Here is a 19,816-nt window from a genome sequence, read left to right as displayed (position 1 = left end):
TAAAGCACTGATTAATGCTTCAAGCGCAACCATGGCATATGGGCTAGAACTGGCGTCGCTCAACAGATAACGATAATTAGTTTTCCGCTTTTAATTTCCTGCTGTCCTAGCCTAGCCACATTATGTCAAAAGGCACTTTTAAATCATACGTGAATAGTGGTGAATCTAGTAAATCGGCTAGTAGGAATGTGAGTGTGTTTACTTCTGTTGAAAAACACTCAACGGACTGTGCTGGTTTGGGCCTAGCTAGGCCTAGTTGGTAGCTAGGCCAGGCCTGTCAGACCTCATTCAGCCAGCCCAATCAAGCTATTTAGCTACTTGCCTAGCACCAACCATGGAGGTATAAAAATAAAAAAAAAATCTATTTTTATACCTCCATGCACCAACAATGGTCTTACTAGGCCTAGGCCAGATTGTTTTAACCCCATTAAACAAACATGGAAATTATAAAGTATATTATAATGCCTAGTCTAGGCTAACTGTATTATTATTATTAATATTAATAATGTTATTAATGATCTGTAATAATTATCAATTATTTAAAAATATTTAAAGTAGGCTAGGCTTGTTGTCTGTAGTAGCTTAATTAGAGCCTTCCTAGGACCTAGGCCCTTAGTCCTAGTAGGTGGTTAGGCCTAGTAACTGTCCGTAACTGTTATGTAGGCTGAGATCCCAATATATTTGAAGCACTCCTATAGGCCTAGTAGTAAATGAAATATTAATTATTATTATTTGTCCTATTTTAAGAAAATATTTAACATTTAGGGCCTAGGTAGGCCTATGCAGCAATAATCTGTTTTTAAAATAAAAAAATCAATTATTTTAAAATCATTTCCATTCAAACAGACATGTTTTATTTTATATTTTGTTCACAGAACATACAAGAAGCAAGTAATAGCACTCCTAATCCTGAAGCCAGGGTTATTGAAGGTATAATTAAAATCTACTGATTTATGCACTTGTCAATTGTATGACCCACTATACGACCCCCGGGAGAGGTGCGTCATGGGTGCGTCATTTACAAATAATTACTGACGCAGGGGTGCGTCAAAAAACCTAGATGGTACGTCACATCAATGAACAAGGTGTGTCAATGTCCGTCACTTTACCACCCACCATATCATAAACAACATGGTCACAGTGCGTCAAAATGGGTGCGTCATGGTCACCTAAATGTAAGTCACCTTTTTGACGCACGGGTGCGTCATGGTATTCAAAAGTATGATGCACATCGGACAAATGACGCACCTCTCCCGGGGGTCGTATAGTGGGTCATACAATTGACAAGTGCATTAACATATCTTGTGAACTTTATTCAATCACTCATAGTAATATTTTAGTCATGATTTATTAAATAATAACCTATTTTAATTGTATGTCCTAATATTTTGCCTCCATGACTTATGTAGAGTAGATTAATAACAATTATTTATTTCTGAAAATCATATTTACAGTTCTGTTGATCAGCATACATTTTATTAGAAAAAAAAATCACATTGTTTTTAAATTATCAAGTATAATTTTAGACTATATTTAGATATAAGTATTTTACTATTAATCATTAAGGTCAATATTGAAAGGATATTGTGTCATGTACGCTACCATAGTTGATAGTAGCCTTATTTGACAGCGTAGTTTATCAACACAAGGGAAGTAGTTCTAATTATCAAGTGCCTCAGGGAGGAAACTGGGTGGAAGCTGGTTTGGAAGAGCCCCAACGATGATATCATTCCCATTAGCCTAGCTTAGACATACATATCAAGCAGGGAACATCAGTTATTACTATTAGAAGTATTACTGTAATGTACTTTTGTACCTAGCCTCACATGACACTATTAGTAACAACCAGACGAGGAGTTACAGTAGCCTCAGACAGAAGGATAGTCTCTTAGTCACTTTTGTCATACGGAATAGATTAAGACGTATGAAGCTCGGGATTTACTTCTCTCAATACGAATACTATGTTTCTGTCTGTCCGCCGTTCGCTGTTCTATTTCATATATTTGGATTTTAATTGAGAACGTGAGGATTTAAAGTATCCCGGTTGAGTCTTACTCTTTTTTGCTTGGTGTTTTTGTACTTGAATTTTATTTAATTGATAGTTTTAGCATAAGGATATACCCATGTATTCGCTTATGAGACCAACAAGTTTGGAAGTTTCTCTCTTTCCAGGTACAGTGTTGCAAAACAATACATATTTGATATCTTAACTGTAATAATTACAAAGTAGCTTATGCATCTGGAAGCTACTGACTTACTGAATGCTCGGTACATTTGAGAACACACATAGAATGCCAGGCTAGTGGTCAGGAGGTCATGGGTTTTAGTCCCACCCAGTTGGTTTGTAAAATGTTCTCTTGTACTGGGCATTCAGTACAATTACATCAGAGTACAGTAGGACATAACTATATATTATGATTGTAAATCTGCTGTTATTGTCAATTTATAGTTATAGTCAGTCAATATAAGTAGTAGCCTATATTAATGTCCTATTGATTGATATAACAACTTATAATTACAATAAAAATGAAAGACATGAATGAACATGACATGATTATGTAGTTTCACAGGAATATTCATAAACTAGGTCATAGGTTCAAGATTAGCCACAAATTCATACATATGTAATACACTGTATCCTTGAGTTATAGATATTATAAATTTTGTATTTTTTTTTCAGGTGAACTTGTCATTGGTCAAGCCCACAATGTTTTAAAGTTTGATGCATTCAGTGGGCTCAATAGCGGTATATCTGGCTCCCTCTACTGTACAAATTTTAAAATCAGTTTTTCAACAGCTACGAAGCCTTCACATGATTTGGTAAGTCCAATTTGGCTTCATTAAGAATTTAGCACACAGCATACATTTAGAACCATGGAGACAGTCATCTCTATTAAGGAGACAGTTTTTTGGGTCTTGAAAGAGAAGCTCTACTGTAATTCAAATGATAGTTACTATATACAGTAGTTAATTCTGTATTTTTTCTTGTATGAAAATAATAATAATAATAATGTACAATTTATAATTATATAACGCAAAATACATGGTGCCTCTAAGTGCTGAACAGTCTGACACAAAAATGTAAAAAGCACAAAATTAACTAATGTTGAAAGTACAAATTAAAAAGGTGAAAATAAAGAAGGTATGGAAATCAGTATTGATGGTAAAAGTCTTTATTTGGTCATTCGACAAAAAAAAAATGTGTGAACAAGCCAAACAAGGCTACTGTACAGTAGGTGGCACAGCTACAGTAGGTGTGGTAAAAGAAAGATGGGAACAAAAACAATGGCATTCTGTGCCTTTGAGGTAGAAAAAACAAAAGAACAATATGTTTCAATGCTTGACCTATTCACAATTCTAGGTTCTGTATTAGTATGCTATAGAAGGGATTACAATTTACAGATACACTTGACAGCACAATTTATCTCTATACCTATTTTAATGCTCTAGCATGTGGAAGACTGGATTTAAAGCAAAATAAAAGTTGAAGTTAGACCAAAAGTTGAAAATGTAAACATTATAATGAGTAGTAAAAGCGCATCAGTGGAAGATTTACCGTTAGTTTAAGATAAACTCGGGTCAAAGGGTAAAATCTAATACCACCTATTCTGGGACACCCCTATTTTCCAGGGACACACCCTATTAAGGGGACACTTGTTTTGAATATTTTTTTCTGGCTTATGATATGAGTGAACAAATATATAACAGCAACTAAAAAACAGAAAAACATCAAACAAAAGTTTTAGAAGTCTTACAACACCAAATAAATAATGACCAATCAAGCAAAGGACTCAACTTTTTCCGCCCAAAATATGAACAAGGGGAAATACAGTTTATTACAAGACTAACAATTCTACTATTAAACAATATTTTTTAATTATTAGTTGGTGAAATTATAGCAATTGTCACTATATATCTCTATGGTATGGGTACGTCCTCTATCCGCTAGAAAGGTACAAGACCATTATCATAAGGAATACAATTTTCACTATATATCTCTATGGTATGGGTACGTCCTCTAAGACCATAAGGAATACATTATGATGATTTTATGTTTCCTTCCGGTTTCCATGAAAGAATGACAATCTATATTGCTCTATAAGGCTTTATTTGGTCCGGCAGATTATCAGAAACATAATAGAGAATTCCCATTTAAGTTTGTCTATATTAGGAACTTGAGTCACTGTCACTGTGTCAGTCCAACTACTATTAGTTTGCCATAAACATTGCTTATATTATATAAACAATGGAACAGGAAATGCTGTACAATATACTGTATGATGAAAAGAAACTTGATGAGAAAACCAAATACAGTGGAACCCCTCTATTCTAATGGGACAACTCTATTAAAGGGACACTGTGATTTGTGAAACAAGGGCAATACAAGACCAACACAAGACCAATAATGTTTAGCGGGCACACGTCTGTTAAAGGGACACCTCTATTAATGGGACAGCTATTAAAGGGACACCTATTAAGCGGACACCTATTAAAGGGATACATGTGAAACAATGGTACTATATACTTGCAGTATATTATTTTATGACCAACCAATATTTATTAGGCACACGCCTATTAAGGGGACTTTTTGTTGGGTCCCACAGCTTTCCCTTTGATAGGGGTTCTACTTTAGTATAATTATATATTTTTTATATTCTAGAAATGTTCATTATTTACACTATACCTACATTCACTCTATTTCTAACAGAGAGTGAAATATTATCAAATTATTCATTTTAATAACCACCCTCTCCTGTTATCATAATTATTTAACGGTAATAAAGTATATATTTTCTGTTTTTTTTTAAAGTTCAAGTTTTTATTAATTTTATTTATTTTCTCTATATCTAGGTTGAGCTTGATCATAAAAACCTTTTATACAAAGAAAATGACATTCCGTTGACAAGTGTAGAAGCTGTTTACCAAGGTAAGATATTGAAATCCGTCAGGCTACTTCCACCAGTGTCTTCAAATCTCTCCTCAAAACCCACCTTTTTAATTTGTAATTTTTCTAAATTTTCTGTCTTTGTAAAGCGCATTGAGGCTTTCAGCATAATGCGCTATATCAAGTACCAGTTATTATTATTATTATTAAAATTAAACTTTTTTTCATATTATTATTTTTTTCTTAATAATACACTATATTTTAATAGGTCATCGACATTGGTTTATGCTACCATTTTTAAATAAACTGACACTCAACTCTTTAAAACATAAACAAATGAATCATTACAGTACATTTTCAAACCATTTAATGCATGTTATGCTTGTGCTAATTGAATGTTATTGTTACGCTTAAAATGTAATTTTGTTTTGGGCCTAAGATTAAAATAAAATTCAAAATACCACTTATAATGTAAAATATTAGCATACAGTTGGAAAGGTAAATTTGTTAAAATTACAAATTATATTATTAAGGTTGAAAGAACTCACATTATTTTTAGTACTGTGTCTGTACAATAATTATAACATATTTTATTTAGGCAATTATTAACAACAACAATTCGCACTAATAATAATAAACAATTAATCACCAATTGCTTCTGATTGTTATTTCTGGTATATGATATTAAACATTTATTTATGTCTAATCAAAACTAATAGGATACTGTAACAACAAATTTGATTACTTTGGGCTTATGAAGCTGGATGTAAACGATATCAAATGTAAAACTGTTGAGCAGCTACATTATATTTATAGCTCACCATGGTAAAACATAACAAATATAAACTGTATATCCATAAACGATGCTTGTGTAATTTGCTCTACTCTACTGTGTAATTTGTGGTTTGTACAACATGCTGATTTGCACTGATGATATGGTCTCTGGAGTGTGATGTGATGTCTATAACATCTTTAATTATAATCTCAATTTAAGGCACAATCATTAAATTCATATGTTACAATACTTTTCTGAAAACAAACTGTGCAAGAGGCAGCATCAAGTAATGTTAAAGTGCTCTTTAATATGTATGCTTTGATTATTAAAGAAAAGGCCACATAATGTACAGTATTTTGATTTCGTTCTGCTGCCTAAAGGCCAATTTACACTGAAGAGAGGTATGATCTATAATCTATGTTATTCTTATGACCATTTACACACAACACGGTGCGGACAGGCTGTTTCTGCTTAGGGTAGATACAGATTCTACGTGGGACAAGTTACACAGTTTCCTGCTTACCGTTACAGCTTGTCTGTGTAAATTGGCCTTAAAAATCATGTTAGTAGTGCCATGTCAATCTATTACTTTTGTGTAAAACACGAAAGTGAAACCTAAAATACAGTACATTACAAAAGACTCTATGGTATCTATCAAATTGTATTTGATTAAGTTTAGTATCGTATAATAAATAAATATAGGCAATAGAAATATGTTACATATAAATTCTACTTTTCTTACTATTTGCGTTTAATGGTCATGACCTACAGTATGTTTGTGTGGAAGAGGTTATTTTATAGGTGTCTACAACCAAAGAAGAATTATAATTCCTTGATGCTCTTGTCTAACCACTGAAGAAAAGCGTTTTATTGTTCTTATCAATAAGTAAATATGGTTACTGCATATTTATAATAGATTGTTGTTTATTTATTGACAGCTAACTGGGTTCAGAAACAACAATACAATCCCCATTTACTATGTAAATATGAGCTGTGAGAAAGTTCAGATTATTTCAAATTATTGAGGATGTAGTACAAGCATGGACTATAAAGCTTATGTTTAAGCATGGAGAATTTCTCCATGGTTTAAGGATTGCACAAACAATAAAGTAAAATATACACAAATACTATACAAACTTATATTACAAAAAAACATTAAAAAAATGTAGTATTATATTTATTTATCTTTAGAAAAACAAACGCATTATTTTGTACTGAAAGAAGCAAAACTTAAATTCTGTTGAAGTTACCCTAAAACTCCTAATGAAATTGACATAGTTTCAGTTGTGCATGTTGTTCTTTGTCTTAGGATTTATTTTCAGTTTCAGTCTAAAAGATCGGACAAAATGATATAATAAAAATGGAATAATGATTAACCAACTTTAAATCACTGTCTGTCAATAAATGTTCCTTTCCTAACATTTAGTACTGCATAGTTTCTTAAACTGTCATCTCTCTCTGACTGGAGGACAGCTCACAGTCTTTAATTTGCAAAGGGAATAATATCCATGTCTGATCTGTTATACAGTATTTGACAATTAGGTTTGAAAGTCACAAGAGATTGCTTCGTAGTAGGAACCAAACATTACAATTACCATGCAGAATTACTGCCCTCTTTGCAACAGTCCAATCCCCTATTTCATCTGCCTGCTTAATGCCTTTATCCCATTGTATTTTTTCATATTATATCTTTTTAAATATTCATGTTTTTAATATCCAAGAGCTTGTATTAAAAGGTAGTCACGCAATCTGGCCATTGGCCACAAGTTGTGACGTTGCTATATTGTTGTTTTTTAAAATAAAAGTATATAATATATTTTATCTTATACAGTATCATCGAGTAGACGAAGGCTGCTGTCTCCAAATAGTACTGTTAGCAATGGAATTAAAGTGCTTGAAATCAGATGTAAAAACTTCAAAGTTCATACATTTAGTTTCAAGTTTACACAGAAAAAAGAAAACAAAACTGTAAGTCGATTTGTTAAGCCCTGTTTACACTATCAAATTTTATGTGACAAAAAAATGTGATATGCTCATATATGGATACGATGATGTCATATCACTATCATATTTAAGCATATCAGTACCATATTTTGGCACATCACACTTTTTTGTCAAACTAGTTGAGTGTAGACAGGGCTTTAAGTTTTGTAGGACTATTTTGATCCTTTATAGTCATGGTGGCCCACAAGTAAACAGCTACTGCTAAAAGAAAATTTATGGAAAATAGTAAGGTTAACGGTTTGTGTCCATAAAACACATGAGCACCAACAGCTTTGACCCTACCCAGCCTGTCAGGCTGTCCCACAAGAATATTTCTGGTGGATTTTTTTTTAATGTTCAAAACCCTTGCTTTGTAGTTTTTACAAAATATTATTCATAAAACTGTTTACAGTATTTATGTTGAGGTCAAGTTGACGTGTCAAAAGAGTTTAAACTCAAATATGGGAAGGAAAACTCATTAGTGTTATATCCATGGTGCTAAGTATAGCTTTGTAAAGGTTAAAGTATGGAACGCAAGCTAAGCAAAATTTATTGTGTAAATTGATTAACTGAAACGTTTTTCTTTTTTAAAATGTTTTTTTTCTAGATTGTGAACACAATCCTTCATCATGCATTTCCAAAAAAGCTTGAGCTTCTGTTTGCATTCTCCTTTCAACTGCCAACAAATTCTCAACCTTTGTCCCCGACTGTCAACAATTCAGAAAAGAACCACAGCAAATCAAATGGACGTTCAATCAACCTGACCAAGTTCTTTCGTACACCTCCCGTAGTTCCGCCGTCTCCGACACTTTCTCTGAGTGAGGAGCGGCCTATTCGGACGCCTCAGTACCGCAAAGTTTCGGACTGGGAAGCTGAAATCAAGCGAACCAATGGCATTAATCTTAGGGTTACATTGGCCAATCAGGCCTTCAAGATTTCCGACAGGTATGGTTGAAAAAAAATCTCAGTGCTGCTATACCTTTTTGTTTTCCATGTATAGCACCATGCAATGTAAGGGAAAGATTGTTAAACAGTAGCAGAAGGTTATATTTTTATTTATTTGATCTTAATTATAAAGGGACCCTCTTATTGAATTATGGTGTCTGTGTGTGACGGTGGCTGCCTGTGTATATATAGTAGTACACCAGGGTAGCTACTACTCGTCTCGAAAAATGTACTAGGTTCTTTAAAGATGTATTGTCCCTTGAAACACAAAAAATGAAGGTCAAAATATTCTAAATTTAAATTGGCCATATCAAAGTAATATTTAAGTTATTGACTTTAAGTCGAAAATTAACAGGTAAATTAATTTGATTACATTTTGTCTGGAAAATCGTCGCGAGCGAAAGTAAACAAATATTTCAAACCACGAGTATGTATTATGCATGATGCTAATTAGGATTGTTTCAGTTAAATGATTTTTTTTTGACTAATTTTTGGTGAAAGTTACTATTATGATACTTCAAAATGAAGTATCATAATAATAATTTTCGAAATTTAAAAAAAAAAATTTTTGTAATTAGTCAAAGGGACAATACATCTTTAAAGTGCACATGAGGCACTGGACCTACGGTTTATAGTCCTTATCCGAGAAGACTCGTTCTACCACCAGAACCATAGAGCGAGTGAGCCTCGAATCCTTGCCGATGTATGGCAAGGTATTATGGTTACACTGTCATAATCGCTTGGCCACTCACTCCTAAACAGTGTTTGATAGAATTTAGTGGGTTGGATAATCTTTAATCTTTAATTTAATAAACATAGACTACTGGATGAAAGAAGTTAGACTGGTTTACCAGTTTTCTACTGTATACAATCTATATCAAAATCGCTATTAATTGGACACATTTAGGACCCAACTAAGTGTTCCCCTTAATATTTAAATTTTACCAGAATAAGAGTTGGCTGTACTTTAAAACCTTACCCCTCCTTCATTTTACGGGAAAGAGTCCCTTATTAAATAGGAGTGTACCAAACATAAACATTATATTTTACTGTACCTGTATATAATTGGAAATATACTCACTGTAGTTTCTGACATATTTTAATATCTATACAGTCTTCCAGAGTACTTTGTTATACCAATGGGATGTAAAGCCAAAGACAAGGATTCGCTACATGATGGTGATCTCCATCACGCTGCTACACACTTTGAAGGTGGCAGAGTTCCGGTAAGTATACACTATTGGTAAATGGCCTAAGTGGGTACTGGTCCTTGTAACAGTGATACTAGATATATGGTGGCTATTGACTGTATACGGTTAGCGCTTACGGGCACTGCATGTTGATGCTTATAACAATATCACTCCTGCATCCCACTAGGCCACTATTGTAAATATATGCATTTTTTTTTAGCAGTCACTATTTAAGTGATAGTGGTAGGCTTGGTTAAAATCTTGTCTGCTTGCCCGATTTTTCACACGAACATATCTCTTTATTGTCAAATGTAAATAATAATAATTACATTGATCGACTTATTTGACAAAAAGACTAAATAAAAAGCTAGTTTTCATGATAAAAAAAGAACCCAACTTAAAGAAATATTTTAAGATGTTCGTGTAGATCGTTTTTTATTTATTTTTCTGGTGCAAATTGCCAAGTTTGTGGTTAAAACTCTTGTCATCCTTTTACAAATAACAGACTTGGTAATGCATTTATTTTAACTATGTGATGATGTACATAAGTGCACATTAAATGATTAAAGGATAAAAGTCTTAAGCTGTTTCAAAATGACTCAAATTTTGTTTATTTCACTAAATAATATTAGCAATAGAATTCAAATTATTAAAAAACAAACTTTATGTGACAAAAAAATGATGATGATATAACTAACATATTTGGTCATATCGCAACCATATTTGAGCACATCACACTTTTTTTGGTCAATCTAGTTTGATAGTGTAGACAGATCTTTAGGTTTCTTTTTTTCCTTCTAGTTTTGGTGCTGGAGTCATCCCAACGGCAGTATGTTGATTCGTATGTCCCCACTTCGTCTCGATACCCCTCACCTTGATCAAGAAACAAGGTACAGTAATATTTGTTATTTTTATTTAACTTTCTTTTTGCATAAAATTAAAAGTCTGCTTTAAAGTCAGTCCCTCACTTAGTATGTATGATGAGGCATATATAAAGCTCTGTCTACACTAGCAAACTAGTTTGACAAAAAATGTGTGATATGCCCAAATATGGTAGTAATATGACATCATCATGTCCATATATGGGCACATCACATTTTTTGTCATAAAATTTGAAAATATAGGCAGAGCTTTAGTGTTCAGTAGCATTAATTTTTTCTCATTAATCCACAGAATGTTAAAAATAATCCAAGCTTCCCATCCATATGAAAAAAATCCTTTGACCCTTGACCTCAATGCGACCTGCCCGTCAATCAAGGATATTCAGTCAAGCTTTCAGAAGATCAGAGAATTATGTGTTCCAGGTAAGAAAGTTTTCTAATTATTATTATATTTTTATTCACAATATTTATTATTATACATTTTATTATATAATTATTTTAAAGTTTTTATATCTTTAAAATTGTACTAATTTCAGCCTTTGGGTACCTGTATGATTTCTTTGATTGAATAAATATACCTTGAATAAATACGCACCAGGTTTTCTTCTTTAAAAGCTCTTTAAATAGTTAAATAGTTTTTAATTGTATTGCCTTTTTTATTGTTTAATTATATAGTAAATTGAGGAGGTATTTTAATAATTAGAATGTCAAATCCCTTTTGATATCAGTGCTATAAGTAAAAAATAAAAAATATATATTTCATACTGTAGATGCTAATATTACGATTAAATTATATCAAGTAAATTAAAAATTGTTTTGGATTGTTTCATTACATTTTGTTTAAATTGCTTCTTTTTTTAGGTGCAAAAAGTAAGTTTGCAATAAATTCTCTGGCAATAATGCATGGATTAATGGTATTTTTACTGAATATTGTTTTTTAAAAGAACTTTCCAACCTTTGCTTGAAAAATGCCTGGACAAATTTACTGGATTTTTTTTTTTCGCAATCCTGGAAACTAAAACAATTACTGATTGAAATAATTAATTATAATTTTCTTCAAAGTAAATGATGGACTAAAGATTTTGAATAATGGTAACATTTCTGTTTTCCAATTCAGCTTGGAATAGTATTTGAAAATAATTTTATAAAGCATACACACAGTGCATGTAGAGTGTAAACATTGTTGATAAAACTGTCACAAGAATCTTGTTTATAAAAATACCGATCTAATATCTATGTTTTAACTTTTCAATAAGAAATTAATAGGCTTTCCTGTATCTTGCACCTATTTTATTATAAACCCATTTAAAACACTACACTTCTTGGAGTTAAAATTAATATGTCATTAATAATTAATTAATACATTCTTAACTTAATTACCAATTTTATTGATCTCAATTAAAATACTTAAATATAAATAATTATATGTTTAAAAGTACATCTAGTTTCTGACACCTTGGTGGCTGAATTTTTAAAGTTTGTTTACTTTTAAATTTACTATAGCAACAGGTCAAACATTTTCTAGATCCAAAAGTGTTGTAAGAAGGAGAAGTGTGGACTACAGTAAATGTAGTTCAGCCACCCTCATGGGAATATTTCAAATGGGTTTGTTATTAAAACTGATTTTTAAATATAATTAAATTTGATAAATACAAGTCGGTTACATTTTCTCAGAGTGTAAAATTCGACCACAAACCTTTTTTTATATATTTGTACCTACAAATTCATGTGAGGTTTTGTAGATGTTGCCTCAACAAAGTTAAAAACAAAATTTAATGAAATTAAATCAAAAACCTGACTTGTATGTACTACAAATTTGTTTATAAAGTATTTTGTGAATTTGTTGTTACAATGCAACACATTTAACCCATTTACTAAATTAGAATGTAGTTTCCATGTACTGTACTATAGTACTAGAAACCAATAGAACATAGAAAAAAAATGACAAACTGCTTTTATAAAGTGGTGTGCGGTTGTGGTTAAAAAGCTGACGCTCTATTAACATCTACTTACTGGGATTTTCCACAATCTTTATTAATCTACTTCTCCTACTGCCCCTTTCCCCTCCCCCTTTCCTCTCCTCTGCTCCCTTTCCCCTCCTCTGCCCCTTTCCCCTCCCCCTTTCCTCTCCTCTGCTCCCTCTCTCCTCTGCTCCCTTTCCCCTCCTCTGCCCCTTTCCCCTCCTCTGCTCCCTTTCCCCTCCTCTGCCCCTTTCCCCTCCTCTGCCCCTTTCCCCTCCTCTGCTCCCTTTCCCCTCCTCTGCCCCTTTCCCCTCCCCCTTTCCTCTCCTCTGCTCCCTTTCCCCTCCTCTGCCCCTTTCCCCTCCTCTGCCCCTTTCCCCTCCTCTGCTCCCTTTCCCCTCCTCTGCCCCTTTCCCCTCCTCTGCCCCTTTCCTCTCCTCTGCCCCTTTCCCCTCCTCTGCTCCCTTTCCCCTCCTCTGCCCCTTTCCTCTCCTCTGCTCCCTTTCCCCTCCTCTGCCCCTTTCCTCTCCTCTGCCCCTTTCCCCTCCTCTGCCCCTTTCCCCTCCTCTGCCCCTTTCCCCTCCTCTGCCCCTTTCCCCTCCTCTGCTCCCTTTCCCCTCCTCTGCCCCTTTCCCCTCCCCCTTTCCTCTCCTCTGCTCCCTTTCCCCTCCTCTGCCCCTTTCCCCTCCTCTGCCCCTTTCCCCTCCTCTGCTCCCTTTCCCCTCCTCTGCCCCTTTCCCCTCCTCTGCCCCTTTCCTCTCCTCTGCCCCTTTCCCCTCCTCTGCTCCCTTTCCCCTCCTCTGCCCCTTTCCTCTCCTCTGCTCCCTTTCCCCTCCTCTGCCCCTTTCCTCTCCTCTGCCCCTTTCCCCTCCTCTGCCCCTTTCCCCTCCTCTGCCCCTTTCCCCTCCTCTGCCCCTTTCCCCTCCTCTGCCCCTTTCCTCTCCTCTGCCCCTTTCCTCTCCTCTGCTCCCTTTCCTCTCCTCTGCCCCTTTCCCCTCCTCTGCCCCTTTCCCCTCCTCTGCCCCTTTCCCCTCCTCTGCCCCTTTCCCCTCCTCTGCCCCTTTCCCCTCCTCTGCCCCTTTCCCCTCCTCTGCCCCTTTCCCCTCCTCTGCACCCTGTATCCTCCAACTTAAAAAAAAAGAAAAAATAATGTAAAATGTGCATATAGAAATATTTACTATCATACAAAAAAAAATTATCTTTTTAATTACTTTGGGGCTTTTGATTTTACTACGACTAGAACCAAAGACTTGCAAATAAGATGATCATAAATGTATAGCCAGCTTATGTACCATTAAAACAATTTTTTTTTTTACTGCATCAATGAATCAACTGTAGTTCAAGAGAATGGGTACACAACAACATTCTATCTATGTTATACAATTTCTCTTCATCTTTATAGATGTGAAAATCTTCACGATAATATTAAAAGCTACTGGACTTATTATATGCGAATAGTGTATAAACATCTCTGCCAGCCTTTTGCATGCTAAATGACATTATATAAAAGCCCTGTCAGAAAAGTGTTTCCATTTTGGAGTGCATTTGCAGTTCCTGAATAAAGCATAATAATCCAGTTAAAAAATGCTTTACATTTATATTTTTATTAATTGAAATTAGCGGTTAGGTTAACAAAGGTTGTGGTTGTAATTGTTATTTTTAGAAAACTTGTTTTAACCTTCATTAGATGTTAATATACATTTACCAAGTGATCTTTTTTTAAAAACATATTAATTTCTTACAGATTGTTTTGGTATTTTGCTTTTTAACTGCAATAATTTGCATTTTTTATTCATCTAATCATGCGAATCATCCAGATCATTGGTGATCATGTGTCGCAATTAACAATGAAAGAATATAAATATGTTCAGTTTCAGTGGCAGTAAAAAGTTAATCATTATTACCGTAAAGGCCAATTTACACAGACGAGCGGTTACGATTTCAGAAAACCGCGTAGCTTGTCCCACATAGAAATCTGTATCTGGGTGTTTCCAAGGTGTGACATTAGGGTCACAATTTAAATTTGTGACATTCAAAGTCTAATAATCAATGCTAAATAGTATATCATGGTACTAAAAAAAACAATATATACATTAAATCTGTTGTCTCCATGTAACAGCATTTTATCGTATCAACACCAAATTCACACATTATCTATCCCTCTCCCTCTATATAATGATGTTATTAATTACAGTACATAAAACTGTTTAAATTGAAATTTTTAATAGCTTTTGGGATCTATCCTCAGCTGAAACCACCCGTCCGCTCCGCACTTTGTGTACTGAAAATGGTCATAAGGAATAACATAGATTCTATATTTTTATTACCGTTTGCGATCATCTGTGTAAATTGGCCTTAAAGCTGTAACTTTCCAAATATTGAAATGTTTTATTCTTATTTTTAAACAGAAACATTAAAGGAGTTTTGGAATTCGGACCCAAGGTGGTTGTCAAGTGTAGAAGCGACAAAATGGTTGCAATATGTTAGGTAAGAACATTTTAATCTAACAGTAAAGAATAATATGTGTAATGGTATGTACTGTAATTGAATATCAAGGCTCAAGACAAAAAAATAATAATTTATGTGTATAATAATTGTTGAAGTGTGATTTGACCTAGTAATCCTGACTAATGTTCTAAAAAATACGTACTTTCTGCTTGAGGAAGCTTAACTTCTAAAGCTCTGCCTACACTATCAAACTTTATGTGACAAAACAATTGTGCCAATATATGGACATGATGATGTCATATTACTACCAACCATATTTAGGAATATCACTGCCATATTTGGGCACATCACACCTAGTTTTATAGTGTAGACAAAGCTTAAAGATGCATTTATAGCAAGCAAGCAAAGGGGATCAGAAGGATGAACACATCCTGATTGACTTTCCTTGGAAGATTAACCTCAGGAGGTTTTCCAAGTTTAACTTGGCACCAGAAAGAACTAAACAGTGAATCACCTGTATTATAAGTCCCAAATTTACAGCATGTTTTCAGTAATAAAATTATGAGACTGCTAAAGCGTTGCTAAAAACACAAAAAGTGCTGTTTTTGCTGGAGGTTTCAACTTTGTTTGCCATTTATATGAAAATTATTGTATATTTCATGGAGAACTTTTTATATAGAAGAGATATTGATATAACTATAGCACCTCTCAAAATGTACTCTCACTAACATTGATACAGAATTCTCCATTTACTTATTTCCATTTATGAGTTATAGCCAGGGTGGAATTTGTTTTTTCGTACATAAGTTGGGGACCCCTTATGTGAAAGATAGCTGAACTACTTCATAAATATTACTAAACCTACCTCTCTAAATAATCTCTCTCACTATAAAGTAAAAAGAAGTTGCTCATGGGGTTCAAACCCCATACATGTAAAGTCCATCGTCTAATCCACTCGACTACACAGACGGCTCGACAGAAAGCGTTTGCATTAGCAAATTGTAGTTAGCTCAATTCTTACATCACACCTTATTGATGACTAATGACATAATGCAAAACTTATGTACAAAAAGAAATATCACAGCCAGGGCCTAATATATTACTTCACACGCGCGGTCCGTTCCTAAAATAAACAAAAAACTAAAATGGCTATAGCCACTAACGGCCAACTTAGTTGAAACCAGGTAGTTGCAAGGTGAACTTGTGAACTCATCGTGAACCCGGAAATTACTTTGACCGCGTATAATTGAAATTGAGTTAAAAATCTACCGTTGAAATCATAAATTTTGTTAAAAAACTTATAATATCTTCCTAAGATAGAAATATGGAACACTATTGTAATAGTGAAAACTAATTTTATCAAATTTACATTTCATGGTACATCTGAGATAGATCAGGTAGGTATCCAAGGCAGAGATTTGTACCGAAGTTTTTCCATTGTGCTCGACTATGTCAGAATTAACCATAATTAATATATAGATATAATTTTCAAGTAATACATTATATTATGTATGGTTTTTTTTTCTAGAGCTTGTCTTTCAACTGCAGCATATGTAGCAACAACCATTGCACATGAACAGAAGTCCGTAGTTCTTAAAGGTAATCATATTGATATTTATATAATTGAAATACATTTGTATTTTTTCATGCTGTTTATATTGACAAGAAGGCAAATTTCAAGTCATGAGTTTGAACAAATAAATTGAATTGTCCACATATGGCAAGCCATTATTCAACATTTCGATCTTTATTTGATTATCATCATACAGGAATATATAATATTTACCATATATTTTATCCATAGATTAGCTTTAATTAGATTTTTTCACATAAAACTATAATAGCAATGTAACATTTACATTCATTAAAAGGAAACAATTTTTGCTTTATTGTATTATTTATTTTTAATTTGTCAGTTTTCCTTATAACTGAAATGTTTCTTTTTTTTAGAATTTACTGGTCGAGACTTTTCTTGTATAATCTCCTCATTAGTACAGCTAATGCTGGACCCATATGCAAGAACACAGATGGGATTCCAAAGTCTTGTCCAGCGTGAATGGGTCATTGCGGGTCATCCATTCCTAACAAGATGTGGCCATATATGTCCCTCAGATGGTCAAGAGGTAAATTTTGTTTTCTACATTTATCATTAATTTGATGAACCACCACCAACAGTGGAGTAGATAGCCTATTGTGATTGTTGTATCTTGTTGTTGTATTGTGTTTATATAAGTACACTACACTATCAAAATCTATGTGACAAAAAAATGTGATGTGCCATATATGGACATGATGATATCATATCACTACCATATTTGGGCACATCACACTTTTTTTTGTCAAACTAGTTTGATAGTGTAGACAGAGTTTTAGTGATGTTCAATTTTAAAATAAAACAAGCTTATTGTTTATATTTTAGTCGCCTGTGTTTTTACTTTTCCTGGATTGTGTGTTTCAACTCATGGAGCAGTTTCCCGACGTTTTTGAGTTTACAGATACATATCTGATTACTCTATGGGATAGTACCCATATCGGTGTCTTTGGTACGTTCATATTCAACAACGAGAAACAGAGAGTGCAAACATGTATGCGTGGAGAAGATGGAAAAACGATTAAATTACCAACAGTATGGGCTTGGACGCTGCAATACAAAATGGATGACCTTGCCTTGTTTAACAATCCGTTGTATGTTGCGAAACATGATGTTGCAGATAACTTTATAAGTTCAAACACAATCGGATTTGAGGATAGCACGCAGCTTGGTTGCAATCCAGGCGTTTATCGTAACTCTATGCATCTCTCCGAGCAAACAGCTGCAATGTTTGAAGACTATGCAAAAATGAAACGAACTTTCAGTCTTCAACCTGGTAGAAAGAAACGCGCCGGTAACAGCGGAGCGTCACGCCAGGTGTTTGAGGTACCGGAAACACAGCTGGAATTAATCGTGCCGCGAATCAGTGGACCGTACATTAAATTATGGATGCGATCCTACCTTCGTTGGATACCCAGTATACATATAGTTGGTGGCGGTCTACCTACGCAATACCAACAGCAATGTAAAGTCGTCGATGAAATACAACAGTTACGCGACCAAGTTGACCAGCTTCAGTGTAATTCTCCATCAAGAGTGGAGAAACGCAGAAGCCGCTTCTTTTTCTCTTGCGATAATGAAAGAGATGGAATGCACGGAGCTGACGTGGTTAGTTCTGCATTTCCGTTTACAACTAGCGACCTAGCTTTTATTGGAGGTGACCGCAGATCTTTCATTGGAACTCCATTAGCCTTATTTTTGAGAGGTCAAAGTTTATTAGATGCTGATACAAGTGCACTTGAAGGATTCGATGATTAATTTTATCATGTTTAAAAAGAAACATTGATTTATTTCAAAATTATATGATTTCAATATTTATTTAAGTACTGTTCAATAAAATTAAGTTAATTAAATATAAGTTCTATTTATCTTTATGATATTTAATAAATCTTATTAAAATGGTATATTGGTGACTAATGATCGTGTGTATATATAGGAGTGTGTAAATGATATAGTATATAAAATGATAGTTTAATTGCAATTTAACCAATTATGTATTTCAATATAATCTGTTTTAATTTCACTAGTACTGATGGAGTATGTAATACATTGTATTGGGAAAAATATTTTAATATAATAGATTTATAATATTATAAATATTGTTTTTAAGACTTTCTATGGGATTTTTTTTTCAAATGATTTTTTTTATTTTGGATTTTAATGTAAATATATTTGTACTTGACCAATTTTACTATAGTCAGATGCATGATTTGGTAAACCGTGTAATTTCAATTTCTAATTTTAAAAATGAAAACTAGAAGACAAGCATGTCTCATAATACTTTGCTACTATTTAAAATAAAATGTGAAAATTGTATTTAAAAAAAAATAGAAAAGTTGGGCCAAATCAACATTGTTTAAAACTGTATGTATTTTGGGGACAGCAGAATCTTCAGTATAGTAGTACCACTAATAATACTACAAGAATTTTATTTATTTTTTTTCCTAGCACAAAATGGCCTGAAACTTTAGAAAGCTCCAAGTGTACTACTAGTAATAATAGATTTTATTGTAAACAATTTTAATAATGCTTTTGTACAGGGAACACTTCTAATCTAAATCTCCCATAAGTTTTATAATGTTTTTAAATTAAAATTCTTAATAGCATAAATTCATTCAGTTTTATAAAAATGTATGTTTCGAGAGTAAGATGACTAGATTATAATTATACCTTTTCTTTTAATATACACGTGAATATTATTTTTTCATTGTTTGATGGTTTATATTTATCAATATGTTGATTTTCAGAACTATATTATAATGTACCGCAAACTTTAGGACTATATCAACATAATCATTTCCCTATTAGCCATAACAAATTTAAAATACATATTCTGATAATTTTAACTGTAGTTGCTTTATACAACTGTATTATTAACTAAACAATATTTTACGTGTACAATAATATCTTGTGTATACATTTTGAGAAATACATACAATATTTTAATGTTCAGATATTTTAGAAGTTACGTTGGTAAATATTGATAATAATAATCATATTATCATAGATTATCATAAAGAATCATTAATTAATAATTAAAAACAAACTTTTTTTAATTTAATGTGATTATGTAGCCATCGGTACTGTATCCATAATTTTTTCAGTGTCATAGGCAAATTCCTTAACATATTTTGTATCACATGCAACAACCTATCAT

The 19,816-nt window shown here is 33.3% G+C and overlaps 1 protein-coding gene across 1 annotated transcript; it reads left to right on the top strand.

The window, feature by feature from the left end:
- Nucleotides 1–12: 12 nt before the first annotated feature.
- LOC144854853 (myotubularin-related protein 10-B-like) lies at nucleotides 13–18,439 on the top strand. Its single transcript, XM_078712851.1, has 13 exons — nucleotides 13–188; nucleotides 876–930; nucleotides 2,681–2,820; nucleotides 4,852–4,927; nucleotides 7,492–7,628; nucleotides 8,251–8,588; nucleotides 9,703–9,814; nucleotides 10,580–10,668; nucleotides 10,952–11,082; nucleotides 15,029–15,107; nucleotides 16,597–16,667; nucleotides 17,019–17,191; nucleotides 17,488–18,439. The coding sequence occupies exons 1-13, from the start codon at nucleotides 123–125 to the stop codon at nucleotides 18,415–18,417; spliced, it is 2,397 nt and encodes a 798-aa protein (XP_078568977.1). The 5' UTR covers nucleotides 13–122; the 3' UTR covers nucleotides 18,418–18,439.
- Nucleotides 18,440–19,816: the final 1,377 nt, after the last annotated feature.

Source organism: Antedon bifida, chromosome 10 (assembly GCF_963402885.1).
Source record: "Antedon bifida chromosome 10, ecAntBifi1.1, whole genome shotgun sequence".
NCBI lineage: Eukaryota > Metazoa > Echinodermata > Crinoidea > Comatulida > Antedonidae > Antedon > Antedon bifida.
This window is presented reverse-complemented; position numbering and strand designations above follow the sequence as displayed.